This window comes from Capricornis sumatraensis, chromosome 14, assembly GCF_032405125.1.
Source record: "Capricornis sumatraensis isolate serow.1 chromosome 14, serow.2, whole genome shotgun sequence".
NCBI classification, from domain to species: domain Eukaryota; kingdom Metazoa; phylum Chordata; class Mammalia; order Artiodactyla; family Bovidae; genus Capricornis; species Capricornis sumatraensis.
Window position 1 is genome coordinate 46,285,622 of NC_091082.1, and position 15,767 is coordinate 46,301,388.

The 15,767-nt window shown below is 39.8% G+C and overlaps 1 protein-coding gene across 2 annotated transcripts in view; it reads left to right on the plus strand.

Moving 5' to 3' along the window:
• The window catches only part of FMO4 (flavin containing dimethylaniline monoxygenase 4), a 38,269-nt gene extending 24,382 nt beyond the window's left edge, over positions 1-13,887 (plus strand). Inside the window, exons 6-10 of one of the 2 annotated variants that reach the window (XM_068986643.1) lie at positions 893-1,092; positions 1,360-1,368; positions 2,221-2,573; positions 5,184-5,253; positions 11,292-13,887. In XM_068986643.1, the coding sequence (XP_068842744.1) occupies positions 893-1,092; positions 1,360-1,368; positions 2,221-2,573; positions 5,184-5,253; positions 11,292-11,694 (1,035 nt within the window). In that variant the 3' untranslated portion in view covers positions 11,695-13,887. The remainder of the gene's footprint in view (positions 1-892; positions 1,093-1,359; positions 1,369-2,220; positions 2,574-5,183; positions 5,254-11,291) is intronic. The other variant, XM_068986642.1, reaches the window with a different exon arrangement.
• The last annotated feature ends 1,880 nt before the right edge of the window (positions 13,888-15,767 follow it).

Genomic DNA, 15,767 nt, shown 5'->3' on the forward strand with positions numbered 1-15,767 from the left:
AAGGGTCGAGGAAAACTGTATGGATGCCAAACCACTAGGTATTTTTCAGAGGAGCTCCTGAAACAAGGTCAAATGGGCAAATTGCTCTCCCCACATCAACTATCTTTCTTTTACATACTCTCAGTAATCCTGGAAAAACTCCCACATACAAAGAGAAAGGGAAGTTTGTTTTCTGAACATCTCTTCAACTGGAAATCAGATTTATACTTTGTTTTGTGGTAAAAGCACCTCTTACTTTGCCCAAGATGTATACATAATGATTTTAGAAATCCCAAGCAGAGGTACACCAATTAGAAATCTTCTACTTTATCATAAGTTATAGAACAATGATTAGATGTGGAAATAGTAGATTTTTATTTAATTCAGTTAAAATTGCTATCTCAAAACTCACTTTAAATTCCATATTATTTATGTAAAAAATTGCCTGATAAACAGTATGTATCTACTATTCTTTAAACATGATAAGAATATTTAACTGATACATAGATTAGTCAAAGTGATTTATGAAAACAATAACAGCGGTTGGAATAACTAGTCATTTGTAGATAGTGTTAGTCACTCAGTCATGTCCTACTCTTTGTAACCCCATGGACTATAGACCACCAGGCTCCTTTGTCCATGGAATTCTCCAGCCAAGAACACTGGAGCAGGCTGCCGTTCCCTTCTCCAGGGGATCTGCCTGACCAAGGGATCAAACCCGGGTCTCCTGCATTGCAGGCAGATTCTTTACCAACTGAGCACCAGGGAAGCCCAGTCATTTGTAGATCTGTGTACAAATTCACTAGTCCTCTGTTGTTATAAGACTAGAATGTTATAAGACCATTTGAAATATATTGAAGAAAAATATTACAAAGTGATATACATGTATTTAGTGTTCTTGCCTTATTTTTAGGTCTTTCTCAGTACTAGAACTGGTACCTGGGTTATCAACCGCTCTTCAGATGGGGGCTACCCATTTAATATGATGGTTACAAGAAGACACCGTAATTTTATTGCACAAGTTCTGCCCTCCTGGATTCTGAAGTGGATTCAAGAGAGGCACCTCAATAAAAGATTTGACCATGCGAATTATGGACTAAATATTACTAAGGGGTATTGAATTATATTTTCAATTAATGGTAAAGTTATTTAATCACTATTTCTCATTCTCTTTAATTCAGATCTTAAAGTGTTCGATAATTGTGACTTTGCCTTCGTTTATCCTTTTCTAAGCTTATTTTCTTAAGACAATGTCCATCAGTACCACAGAAGGTCTTGAAATAGGAGTATTCTCTGTCTGCTAGCAGACTAGTAAATGAAGAAAATGAAGGATGGAAACTTTATTTCCAGTTTGAAAATCAGGATTAAATTGGCCTTGAGTATTCTCAGGTTGGCTACCATTCACAAGTAAATGACAGCACCAGTGAGTACAGACGGCTAGCTCTCACTAACCTTTAATAAATGTCCACACTGGCTGAATGATTAGAGGTATGAATTGCCAAAAGGACTTCCTAGAATTATATATTTTAATATACATCTGTATAGACCTACACATTGGCAAGGAAAAAGAAAACCTTGGAAATGCATATAAAGTTATGATTTTTATTAAATGCTTGACCCAAATATTTTTTCTTTGGTAAGATGGCTTTCACTTATGGAAAAAATGAATAACAATGAATGATTCAATATATAAATTTTATAGGCATCATGTCTGCTGCAATTAGGTAGAATGATGCTCATAATGAAAATATGAAAATGTTCATAATGAATATATGTTCACTATGAAAATCCATTAGTAAATAGATACAATTTTTTTAATCCAAAAAGTTTTTTGCAATTTCCTCTTTGCCAAATGTCAATCTTTTGAGGCCTGGGTGATGTGAGATCCAGAACTGATTATCAAATGGATTGTCATATACTTGATCCTGACATTGCTCCAGAAATTAATTCCAAGAGAGAGAGAATTTTAAACCCCACAGGAAAAAAATAGGTTTAGTCAATTTCTACATGCCTTCTACTGGGAGCAGGAAAACAAAGCTTGTTATAGAAAGAGCAAGTGACAACTTGAGAATTGACACTTGCTGTCAAGTGACAACTTGAGAATTGACAACTTTGAATTAGACATTGGTCGGTTTACTCCCTTGATTTGGCAGATAATTATTTTGAACTGACTAAATAAATCATTTGCTGAATGTCTCATAAATATAGCTACAGTGAATAATTTTCTCCTCTGTGTCAAAGGAAAAAACCAAAAAAGATTGTGAATGATGAGCTGCCAACCTGTATCCTCTGTGGGACAGTCACTATTAAAACCAGCGTGAAGGAGTTTACAGAAACCTCTGCTGTCTTTGAAGATGGGACAGTGGAAGAAAACATTGATGTTGTGATCTTCACTACAGGATACACGTATTCTTTCCCCTTTTTTGAAGAACCTCTCAAAACCCTTTGTACAAAGAAGATCTTCCTATATAAGCTGGTCTTCCCCTCAAACCTAGAGAAGACAACATTAGCTATGATTGGCTTCATCAGCCTTACAGGATCCATCTTAGCAGGCACAGAGCTCCAAGCACGATGGGCCACAAGAGTATTCAAAGGTACCTGGACTCTACTTAAAGCCCTGTGTGAACAACTGAGTCTTGAAATCAGTCCCCTGAGATTTATCTAAAATCCAACAAATGTGAGCTAAAGTACCATAAAATATCCAAAAAAAATTTAATGAAGAATTAATTTTCTATGCATGTAATATTATGGTGACTGTGCTTATATCAGTAATGTGAGTGGAAAAAGAAGATTTGACTCTGCGGATAGGATAAATCTGGACAACAGAATAATCACACTTGCTGAGGAAGTACTCAGGATCCCGTTTTATTCTGCTGTAGTCAAATCTAGTCTAGTCTATTTACTCCTGTCTTTCCATTTATCACTAGCAGTAGAGTTTTATATTGCTTCTTAAGAAAGATATTGGGAGTAATATACACTGGGAATAAAGTTGGGGTCTAAGAAGGTAGTGACTTTTAAGAAATGCTCATAAAAACTGTAGACATTGGGCACTAATGGCTGTCAGTTATCACTGTCAGAACACAGGTGACAGAGTCAGGGCTGCCAGAGTCCAATCCCAGTCCAATCCCAACTCATTAGCTTTGCAAGAACCTCTTTAAATCTCAGCCCCTTTGTTAAAATGGGAATAACAAAACCTCTTTCATAAGGGTTTTGTAAAATGAATAACTCTACAAAGCAGTTAACACAGTACTTAGCACAGAGTAAATGCTCATTAACTGATAGCTGTTATTCTTACTTTTTCTATTGTTATCATACCTCTCCAGGGCAAGTTTTAGATTCGTAAGCATTGTAAAGAATTGGATTTGTATTATTACATTTGTATAATTATAAAAATAATCACAGTTGAGCCAATAGTTTGTTCGTTAGAATTTTGCCCTTCATGAATAAAAATCATCAATAATTTATAAGTAGCATATAATACAGTATTAAGTAGTACTGACTTCTCTCATACTGTACAAATGTAGTGTATATCAACTATACTTTAAAATGTTCTCCTAAATTGACAGACATGGTATTTTAATGGGGGGGGTGGAGTGGAGGGAGGAGAAGGTGATTAGGAATCTCATTTATTTGTATTACACAAAAAATCCCATGGCCTTTTATTAAACTATCCAAATGATTATTTAAGGCAAATTAAAGTGCTTTTACAGCATTTTCCAATTATATTAAAAACACAGAAGACTCTTAAGTACTGGGTTTGGGGGAGGGGCTTAATTATTTTTTTTTAATTGGAGAATAATTGCTTTACAATGTTGTGTTTGTTTCTGCCATACAACACTATGAGTCAGCCATAAGTATACATATATTCTCTCCCTCTTGAGCCTCCCTCCGACCCCCTCAACCCAATTCCACCCCTCTAGGCTGTCACAGAGCATCAAGATGAGTGCCAATTCCCACTGGCAAATTCCCACTAGCAATCTGTTTTACATATGGTAATATATGTTTCAGTACTATTCTCTCAATTCGTCCCACCCTCTTCCCCTGCTGTGTCCACAAGTCTGTTCTCTATGTGTTCCATTCCTACTCCAAAAATAGGTTCATCAGTACCAATTTTCTAGATTCCATATATATGAGTTAATATACAATATTTGTTTCTCTCTTTCTGACTTCCTTCACTCTGTATAACAGGTTTCAGGTTCATCCACCTGGGCTGGGATGATCCCGTAGAGGAAGGCATGGCAACCCACTCCAATATTCTTCCCTGGAGAATCCTATGGATAGAGGAGCCTGGTGGGCTACAGTCCAAGGGTCACAAGAGTCAGACATGACTGAAGCAACTTGGCATGTACACATGCACCTCACTAGAGCTGATGCAAATTCATTCCTTTTCATGGCTGAGTAATATTCCATTGTATATATGTACCACAACTTCTTTATCCATTCATCTGTCAACGGACATCTAGTTTGCTTCTGTGTCCTAGCTATTGTAAATATGCTGCAGTGAACATTGGGGTACATGGGTACATGTGTCTTTTTTTGAATTATATTACCTGAGTTTTTAAAGTATTTTATAATGAGCTCAAAAATGCTTATGAGAATGATAGAGCTGACAAAACAAAACTTGATTAGATCACACCACAGTAGTGATTGCATGCCTCTCCAGAGACCCTGCAAGAGACCAGGTACCACCAAGTGAAGTCTTTACAGCTTTATACAGGATGCAATGATCCCAGTGGCAAGTACACTCCAGGGCTAAGTCAGAGCTTTCTCATGTAGATTAGTGAGTACCCAGGTTAAGTGAGTTCAGAGAGGGATTTTACCTCCAGAAAATTATCCTCTGTGTTCTATTCCCATTCTGTACTGTGCTGTGCTAAGTCACTCAGTCGTGTCTGACTCTTTGCGACCCCAGGGACTATAGCCTGCTAGGCTCCTCTGTCCATGAAATTCTCCAGGCAAGAATACCAGAGTGGGTTTCCATGCCTTCCTCCAGGGAATCTTCCGACCCAGGGATCAAACCCACATCTCTTGCAGCTCCTGCATTGCAAGCAGATTCTTTACCACCTTGGGAAAGCCCCAATCTCTTTCTAAGCTATTGCAATCACATGTCCTGAGGTTGGAGCAGTGGGAGGCCAGAAATGAAGGGGAAGAGAACTCAAAGGAAGAGCCACATGTGACTTTGGTGTTGTTTCTGGCTTTTCTCACAGGACTCTGTAAGATACCACCATCTCAAAAACTGATGGCTGAGGCTATGAAGAAGGAGCAGCTCATAGAAAGGTATGAAATTTACCCTGCTACAGGGAAAATTTACCATTATAAATTTGGGAAGCAGTGGGGCAGGTTAGAAATAATTGCGTTATGAGCCAAAAGAATATAATTTTAGTCCTAACTCTTCCACCAGCTAGATTTGTGGTCCAGTGGTTAAGGCTCCATGCTTTCACTGCAGGGCGCATGAGTTCCGTCTCTGTTCAGGGAACTGGGATCCCTGCATGCCACACAGTGTAGTCAAAAAAAAAAAAAATTGATTTTTGGCTTTAGATGATGTGCCTGGTGGGGACATCAGGTCGCCTCAGCAGAACACAGAACCTGGCCCTAGACAATGGCAATCCTTTGTTTACTTGGCCCCAAAACCCTGTTCTCTTTGTTCTCCTACTTCTCAGGCTATTCTTTCTCTATATTTACAAGTGTCTCCTCTTCCTCACTCCTAAACATTGGTGAACCCCAACCTTAATCCTCAAACCTCTTCTTACTTCTGTTAACACTAGTAGGTAACCTTACCAGGCCCATGGCTTTAAATGACATCATGTACTCATGGCTCCCAAACTTGGGTCTCTAACCCAGATCTCTCCTTGGAACTCCAAATCCTAAACCAACTCCCTCTAGGTATCTCCACTTAGAAATGTAATAGGTATCTCAAAATTTAAAAAAAAAAAAACATTTTATTTATGTATTTGGCTGCCTCAGGTCTTCATTGTGGCACACAGGATCTTCATTGCATCATATGAGATCTTTCGCTGTGGCACGTGGGCTTTGTTCCTCTGTGACTTGTGGTATCTTAGTTCCCTGACCAGGGATTGAACCTGTGCCCCCTGCTTTTCAAGGCAGATTCTTAACCACTGGACCACCAGGGAAGTCCCGGTATCTCCAATTTAACATGTCTAGAAACTAACCCTCAACCTCCACCTGCACATGGGCTACTCTGAGACTTTCCCCTTCTTGGTCAATGGGTACTTATTCCAGTTGAACAGTCAAAAACCTTGGAGTGATCTTTTTCCCTCTTTTTCTTTCACATCCTCAGCAAATACTGTTAACTCTTACCTTCAGATAAATTCAGAATCCAGACCCCTCTGACTACCCTGGCTGCTAACCACCCCAGAACAGGCCACTGTGGTCTCTCACCAGGACACTTGCTGTCACCTCTTACCTGGTCTCTGTGCCTCCTCTCTTCTCTTCTATGGTCTACTCTTGACTCCACATAAGAGTGACCAATGCCACATTGCTCTTCTGTTGAAAACCCCCTGCTTCCCATTTCACTCCCCAAAACTTCCTGCAGCTCTGCACCCATCCAGGCAACAGCTCTGTCTATGCTCTCAGTGTCTCCTGTTCTCCCACCTTACCCAAACTGCTCCAGTCCCTCCAGACAGCTCCCTGGGCTTCAGGCATGCCTCGGAACCTTTGCACTTACTCTGCCTGGAATGTTCTGCCCCCTACCCCATACCTGTTGGCTCACTCTGTTCAAATATCCCCTCATAGAGAGAAGCCTTCTCTGAGAACACTGCATGAATGGCAACCCACCCATTCTCATCGTCTTTCCCCTTTCCCCTTCTTTGAATGTCTTCCTAATTCCTCTTACTACTTGATATATTCTATATCTGTTTGGCTGGGGTTTTGTTGTTGCTTTTTTTATTTGTTTTTCACTGTGCCAAGTGGCATACGGGATCTTAGTTACCTGACCAGGAATAGAACCTGTGCCCCCTATAGAGGGAGAACTGACTCTTAACCACTGACCAGCAGGAAAGTCGCTGGCTGGGTTTTTCACAGCCTGCTGCTCTGCCTGTTGGACTGTAAGTTCCTTGACAGCAAAGACTTTGTTTTACTCACTGTTGGAGTCCCAACACCTAGGATAATGCCTGTCATGTGACAGACACTTAAGATTGATTGACTGATTGAAGGAATGAATGAATAAGTGAAAGAATGACATTGGCACATCATGAAAATTTATGAATAACAGAAATAGATAGGGATAGAACATTCCTATACACTGTATATTTGACCCTTGAACAATACAGGTTTGAACTGCATGGGTCCGCAGATTTATATATATATATATATATTGGAAAAATTGAGGGAGGTTTGTGACAGTTTGAAAACACTTGCAGATAAATCATGAAGCCTAGAAATATTGAAAAAATTAATAAAAAGTTAGATATGTCATGAATGTGTAAAATATAGGTAGATATTAGTCTATTTTATCATTTACTGCCATCAAATATACAAAAATCTATTATAAAACTTAAAATTTATCAAAACTTACACACATAAACACAGATCATACATTGTGCCATTCACAAGCAAGAGAAATATAAGCAAGTGTAAAGCATGCATGCATGCTCAGTCACTCAGTCGTGTCTGACTCTTTGTGACCCCATAGACTGCATCCCTCCAGGCTCCTCTGTCCATGGGATTATCCCAGCAAGAATACTGGAGTGGGTTGTCATCTACTCTTCTAGGGGATCTTCTCAAACCCATGGGATCAAACCTGTGTTTTCTGCATTGGCAGGTAGACTCTTTACCACTGAGCCACATAGGAAGCCCAAACAGGGTAAAGATGCAGTGTTAAATCATAACAGCATAAAATTAACTGTAGCACTACTGCAGTAATTTCATAGCTACCTTCTGTTGCTGTTGTGATGAGCTCAGGTGTTTCACATAGCTGCCTAATATGTCATATGACACTAATCACCTCCGCATGAACACTTGACTCTCCAGCAAATTTCGTTATCACAGTAAAAAGTGATCTCTCACATTTCTCATGTATTTTCCATCGTGATTAAGTGCAATAATGTAAACCTTGAATCATAACACGGGACCCATTAGAGTGCCACTAGTGATGCTGGAAGTGCTCCCAAGAAGCAGAAAAAAGTCCTGAATTTACAAGAAAAAGTTGAATTGCTCAACATGTACTATAGACTGAGGTCTGCAGCTGCAGTGGCCTGTCATTTCACAATAAATGAATTCAGCATAAGGACCATTATGGAAAAGAAAATTTGTGAAGCCATCACTGTACCTGTGCCAGCAGGCATGAAAACCTTGCACTTCTTGTGAAATACTTTTTCATCTTGTGTTGAAAATGCAGCTTTTATGTGTGTGCAGGATTGCTATAAGAAAGGCATACTTATAGACTTTTATAGATTTGAAAAATAGTGAAGTCATTATATGACAACCGAAAGCAAAAGAAATGTGAAGTATTTAATGCTTGAGAAGGATGGTTTCCTGATTTTAGAAAGCAGGGTCTTTAAAAAAAAATGTCAAGATAATAGGAGGAGCAGCTTCTGCTGACCAAGAGGAAGCAGACAGAGTTCCAGGATGCCGTTAAGACAGTCACTGGAGAAAAAGGGTATCTGCCTGAAACAGTGTTTTATGCAGACAAAAGTGCCCTATCCTGGGAATGGCGGATAGCAGAATGCCACAAAAGACATTTATTATTAAAGGGGAAAACTGAGCGTAAGAATTTAAGGCAGGAAAGCATAGGCTAACTCTCCATTCATGTGTAAATGCAGTTGGGTTTACGGTCATATTAGTTGTTCAGTCGTGTCTGAACACGCCTGCCAGGCTCCTCTATCCATGGAATTCTCCAGACAAGAATACTGGAGTAGGTTGCCATTCCTTTCTCTAGGGGATGGGTTCACAGTCAGGACTGCCCTTAACTGTAAAACTGCTAACCCCCCAGCCTTGAAAGGAAAAGATAAATACCAGCTACCCGTCTTTTCATTGTACACAAGAAGGCCCGGACAATGACAACCCTTTTTCCAGATTAGTTCCTTCACTGCTCTGTCCCTAAAATCAGAAAGTACCTTGCCAATAAGTCTTTGAAAGTTCTTTTGATATTGGATAATCCCCTGGCCACCCAGAACACAAAGCATCTGAAGTGCTCTATGGAAATGATTTTCAGTGCTATGGAAGAGAATCCCAATAGAGAAAATATCATGAAAGCCTGGAAGGATTACACCTTTGAAGATGCCATCATTGTTATAGAAAAAGCTATGAAAGCCACCAGGCCTGAAACAATGAATTCCTGCTAGAGAAAACTGTGTCCAGATGTTGTGTGTGACTTTGCAGGGTTTACAACAAAGCCAGTCGAGGAAATCCTGAAAGAGAATGTAGATATGGGAGGGGAAAAAAAAAAGGTTGGGAGCGAAGGCTTTCAAGATAAGGATTTTAGAGAAATTCGAGAGCTAATAGACCCCATGCCAGAGGAATTAACAGAAGACAATTTGATAGGGGGATGAGTGCTTCCAAACCAGGGCAAGAGGCTGAGGAAGAAGACATAGGAGAAGCAGCGCCAGAAAGCAAACTGACATCAGACAATCCGGCAAAAGGATTCCAGTTATTTAAGACTGATTTTGACTTCTTTTACAGCATGGACCCTTCTATGATATAGGCAATGAAACTACAGCAAATGATGGAAGAAAAGTTGGTATCATACAGAAACATTTTTAAGAAAAGTGAAAAGGCAAAAAAGTCAGACAGAAATTATAGTGTATTGCCATAACGTTACACAAGTATTTCCATAAAGTTACACCACATGTGCCTGTCTCTCCAGCCTCCCCTTCCACCTCCTCACCTCTTCTCCCTCTGCCACCCTGAGACAGCAAGATCAACCCCTTATCTTCCTCCTCCTCAGCCTACTCAATGTGAAGATGACAAGGATAAAGACCTTTATGATGATCCACTTCCTCTTAATGAATAGTAAATAATCATCATACCCCACTGTTAATAATTTATCTGTTGTGTATGTGTCTTGATGTGAAAATCTAAAACCTGCACAGCAAGAACTGAATGAGAAGTTTTTGTGTCATCATCGTCATCACTGCTTAAGTATTTATCATATAGAACTTGATGTGTAAGATTTGTAGGGAGTGGATAGCCCATCCTTACTAGGCATAAGGTGAGTGACATTTACAGTAATATAAAATTAATAATGTGTTAGCTTTCTTATTGGTTTCTAACTTTGCTTTCAAAGAATTATATTACTATACAATATGCCTCTTTCTTTTATATTTGGAGAACAGTCCATCATCACAGGTAAGTGGGATTTTTTTAATGTAACGATGTTTCCAATACACTATGAATATGACTATAATACCATATACCATAAAAATTTTATAATGAGTATTCATTATTATATAGGCTAGGCTTCCATGAAACAATCATATTGCTACTGCTTCTTCATTATCAAGGTATGATTCATTATCCTTGTAAATAAGTATGAATTTCTTCTTCACATTATCTTTTCATTTTTGATGTCCAGTGTTAGGAATACAAATGACATCTACGGTGTTTTGTATCATATAAGACAATATTGATGTAGGTACTGATAGATGAGTCATCTTATAAACAGACAACATAAACTTATGGTATTGATGAGTACAGTACAGTCCTGTAAATATATTTTCTCTTCCTTATGATTTTCTTAATATCATTTTCTTTTCTCAGTTTACTCTAAGAATACAGCATAGGATCATATAACATACAAAATATGCGTTAACCTGTTTATGCTATCAGTATGGCCTTTAGTTTACTAATAATTTATTAGTAGTTAGGTTTGAGGGGAATCAAGTTTCACTTAGATTTTCAATTATCCAGAGGACTGATACCCCTAACCCCTCATTGTTCAAGGGTCAACTGTACTTATATCTGTGTCATGTTCGGTTCTGTTATACCAAGTATGACCCTCTCAACTCACAATTAACATCAATAAAAATAATTCAGGTGGTTATATATGTGATGCTTTCTGATGATCTTTATTTGTTCAATAACTGTGGTATCTGGACTGATCTGATTTTACCCTCATATCAAATTCAAGAACCTGAAACATTATTTAAAGCTCCTCTTTGCATTGTCTTCTGCCATCTCCTTTAACAAAATTAATTACACTCACAAATACCCTATGGAAATAAACTCCTTTTATTTTTTCTCTCCAACATAGGAAAACATTCCCAACATGGTTTGACTCCAGTAAAAAGAAACAAAATGGTGGGAGGTGGGGAAACTCATAACTTGAAAATCAAGTGATCCATCTTCTTCCCTCTCAGGGGTTTGATGAAAGATCCCGGTGTAGACAAAGCTGACTACATTTCCTACCTGGATGACCTCGCTTCCTTCATAGGCGTAAAGCCCAACATCCCACTTCTGTTCATCAAGGATCCCAGACTAGCATGGGAAGTTTTCTTTGGACCATGTACTCCTTACCAGTATCGCCTAATGGGCCCCGGGAAATGGGATGGAGCCCGAAATGCCATCTTGACCCAGTGGGACAGGACACTGAAACCCTTAAAAACTCGAACCATTCCTGGTTCCTTCAAACCTGCCTCCACATCACATTATTTGAAAGCCTGGGGGGCACCTATACTGCTTGCTGCCCTTCTACTGATCTACAAATCTTCAATTTTTTTGAAACTGGTGCCAGAAAAACTACAGGACAGGTTATCCCCTTAATTAATGAGTATTTGGTGAGGATAAATCTGATGGGTTATGAGGATTGTCCCCTGTCATATTAATTCTGTTCCCAAATACCTTGTGTTTTTCCCCTCTCCTCTCCATCATTGCTGTTATCATCCAAGTTTAGGTCTAATCATCTGTTACCTGAATTACTGTTCTGTCTTCCTCTCAAGTCTCAGTACCTTCTTCCTTGCCTCCTTTACTTAAGCAGTTGTTCTAAAATAAAAAATACTGTTATCGTTTCCATCAAGATCTTGGTAGGAACAAGATAGAACTCAAATTAGGTAATTTGTGGAAACTTTAATATAAAGATTATGTCCAATGGTTTGAGCAGAGTGTAGGGAAATCAGAAGTAGAATGAAATACTTCTAGACTAGTAACGATGAGATGCTTTTACCATCCATAGTTTTTCTAATGAGGCAAAGGGAGAACAAATATGAATAAGAGAGTGAGATTATGTAGAGAGGACCACCTCTCAAGAGCTGTGATCTCCAGCTCACCACTGAAGGCAGTCCATGGTGACCCCAAAAGTACAGAGCTAGGGAAATTCATTTCCTAATCTTACGTTCTTCCCTCCCTCTGATCTTCTGCCCATGCTTCTCAATGGCCTAACCCAACCAAAATTCAGAAGGCAACATTACCGACTATTGTGGATTTAATTGCATTCATTCCCCCCCAAATATAGTTAAGTTCTAACCTCTGGTACCTGTGAATGGTGCCAGAGGTAACTTACTTGGAAATAGGAAGTGAAAGGATGAAAGTCAAGTCGCTCAGTCATGTCCGACTCTTTGCGACCCCATGGACTGTGTAGCCTACCAGGTTCCTCCATTCATGAGATTTTCCAGGCAAGAATACTGGAGTGGGTTGCCATTGAAAATGTACATAAGTTGGAAATAAGATCTTTGCAAATGTACATAAGTTGAGATCATACTGAAACAGGGTGAGCTAGATCCAATATAAAAAGAGGATCCTTATAAAAAGAGGATAAAGCTGCTTCCTGGCAATCTAGTGACTAAGACTCCAGGCTCCCAATGCAGGGGGCCCAGGTTCGATCCCTGGTCAGGGAATTAGATTCCATAAGCCTCAACTGAAGATCTCGCATACTGCAATTAAGACCCAGTGCAGCCAAATAAATAAAATGTTTATAGAGAGAGGATAAGACACAGAGACACAGTCGTAGTAGAGAATACCATGTGAAGACAGGCAGAAGCTGGAATGATGCATCTACACACTAAGGATCGCCAAGCAAGCAAACACCGAAAAAGACACAGAGCAGGTTCTCTCTCAAAATCCACAGAAGAAAAAAGCCCTGCCAGCAACAATTCCAGAATCCTAGCCTCCAGAACTGTGAAAGAAGAAGCCACCCACTCTGCTACGGCAATCCTAGGATACGATGCACCAACTGATGTTTCCTGTGGAGGTCAGGCTCCTAGGCCACAGGATAGAGCAAAGGTGATGGAGGGTGTATGTGGAAGGACAACCAGAAAGGATCCAGAGCAGACATGTTGCTTTCCAGTTTAAAAATCCTTCAAAGTTTCTCCCTGGATTAGAGATAATAAATTCCTTAGCCCTGAAGAGGAGACTTCCTGATCTGAGTCCATTTGCCCAGGTAACCAGAATCCTGGGCTGTAGCTACCCCTCCTCTTCAAAATCCTACCATCTAGCACTCATACCTCCTCACTTTGGCATAAGCTGTTGCCTTTTCCAGCTACTCAAATTCACACCTGTCCTTCTAGTGCAAGCTTGATTATCTCCCTTTATGAAGCCTTCTCTGAGTCCCCAAAGCAGAGCTGACTGCCACTACATAATGACTGGGCTTCCCTGGTGGCTCAGATGGTGAAGAATCTGCTCACAATGCAAGGGATCCAGGTTCAATTCCTGGATTGGGAAGATTCCCAGGAGACGGGCATGGCAACTCACTCCTGTATTCTTGCCTGGAGAATTCCATGGACAGAGGAACCTGTTGGGCTACAGATCGTGGGGTTGCAGAAGAGTTGCACATGACTGAGTAACACTTTCACTTTCTTTCACTTTTCATGACTGCCATCTCACACACCACTCCATCATTTTTCTGTTCTTATTATAACATTAGTGTAATTTTCTTTTTGTGTCCATCTCCAAATAAATGCTGGGTTTTTGAGAGGAACCATCATATTGTTCAGCTAAAACACTGCCTGATAAAAATACTGCAAAATAAATATTTGATGACTAAACAGTGGCTTCACTGGCTGACATTCCTTGTCTCTCTTCTACCCACATTCTTTTCTTCTGCCAACTTGATAAATTACTTCAGACTACTTCAGCTCTGCAAATGAACAAGAACCGTCCACCAACATCTAATTTTATAAGACAATCCATGTGGCAGTCAGAATGTATACAACTGATCAGCAACTGGGAGCCAGGGGTACTGAAGGAAAGCACTAACTCTCGAATTCAACCTGGATTATAATCCCAGCTCTGCTATTAACTGTGAAGCTTTGATCAAGTTACTTAGCCTCTGTGAGCCTCAAGTGTCCTCATCTGGAAAATGAGGCGACAAGAATATCACCTACCTCGAAAGTAAACATGAAGTGAGACAATATAGGGTATTACTTACATAATAAGTTATAGTAAGTTATAATAAATTTATAACTATTAATAGCTGAAGAGTTTGAGGACATTTTAATTCTCTGAATTAAAGGATTTGCAGACTACGACCTGGCTCTATTCCCTGTTGCCTAATCAGGGAGTATGGCCTCTGCTGTCTGTGGGTCACCTGGGAGCAGCTTCCAGCTAGGATCACTCTTGTGTCCCAGTGCCCCCCTCTCCCCCCAAGACCTGAGTCCACCCGCACCACCACTGCTACCATCGCCATCGGCACCACTCCCATGCTTTTCAGACAGACCTTCCAGGATGCAGCAAGCCAGCAATACCAAAGGAAGAATTATTCTCCATCATTAGGAGTGGACCTCCTGACATAACTTGTTGATTGTGTCTCTAGGGTTTTATTGACAATAAGCCCTGGTCAAAGAAGCAACCTAATTCCAGATCTTCAAAACCAACTAAAACTGACCAATAGGAGCAGTGGTGTTGGAGGATGGAAGGAACAAAAAGTGCCCACCAAACCGAGAAGGTATCTTGAGACTGAAAAATGAGGCGGACAGCTCCATGTACTCACTGGATCACATATTACAAGGCAGCTTACTCACCGGGTGGGATCTGGATCAAGCAGACAACGATCCCGAAGTGTTCACAGCTGCACTCCATACCGCCAAGGGGTCTTGGAACAATTTTACAGTTTGCCTAGGCTCTGAGCATATGTCCTTGGAAACAGGACATGCATTCCTAAGTTAAGATCTTTGAACAAGTTAACTAGTCTCACGTGTACCAGAATACGTCAAGGAAGGTTTTCCTCATTGTTTGGGGACTATCAGAGCATAGAGGCCACCTCTATGGCCTTAATGATTCTTAAACAATATCTATTAACTATAAAGCCCTTGACTATGGAGAAGTGATCTGCTGCACAGTACAATCCTGGGTAGGGTCAATGAAAGGACGGGAGAAATTGTAAAGACCTATGATAACCCTCAGAGCAGCAGCTAGTGGTCCATCCACCTCCTCGATTGACAATGAAACACAGGGCCCAAGGGTGATTCATAGTCCCATAACATTTAGAAATATTATTAAAGTCATTTTAATTTTTATCACTTATCATATAATCCATATTTTTAAACATAAAAGTGTAATTTAAATTAAATGGACAATATTAAAGAAGAATTAGGAGGCAAACCGCATTTCCTAAGTTCTTTCAAGGAAATCAAAAATAAGCCAGCTGTAAAAGTCTCTTGTTCAACAATAAAATGTGCTCAAATCTCAGCATTACAATAACGTACTTCTGTTATACAATTTCTGAAGATTTATCTCCCCCAAAAGAAATTTTTCAAGTGTAGGAGAAGTCTCTTTTTTGAAAGGATTAAGCTTCAGAGATTGCATTTTCTAGTTTCATAACGTACATACATATAACAACGTAAGAGGAAATAAGCCCCAAAACATTTTCTTGGACTCCTCTTATGCATACAAGTTCTAACACC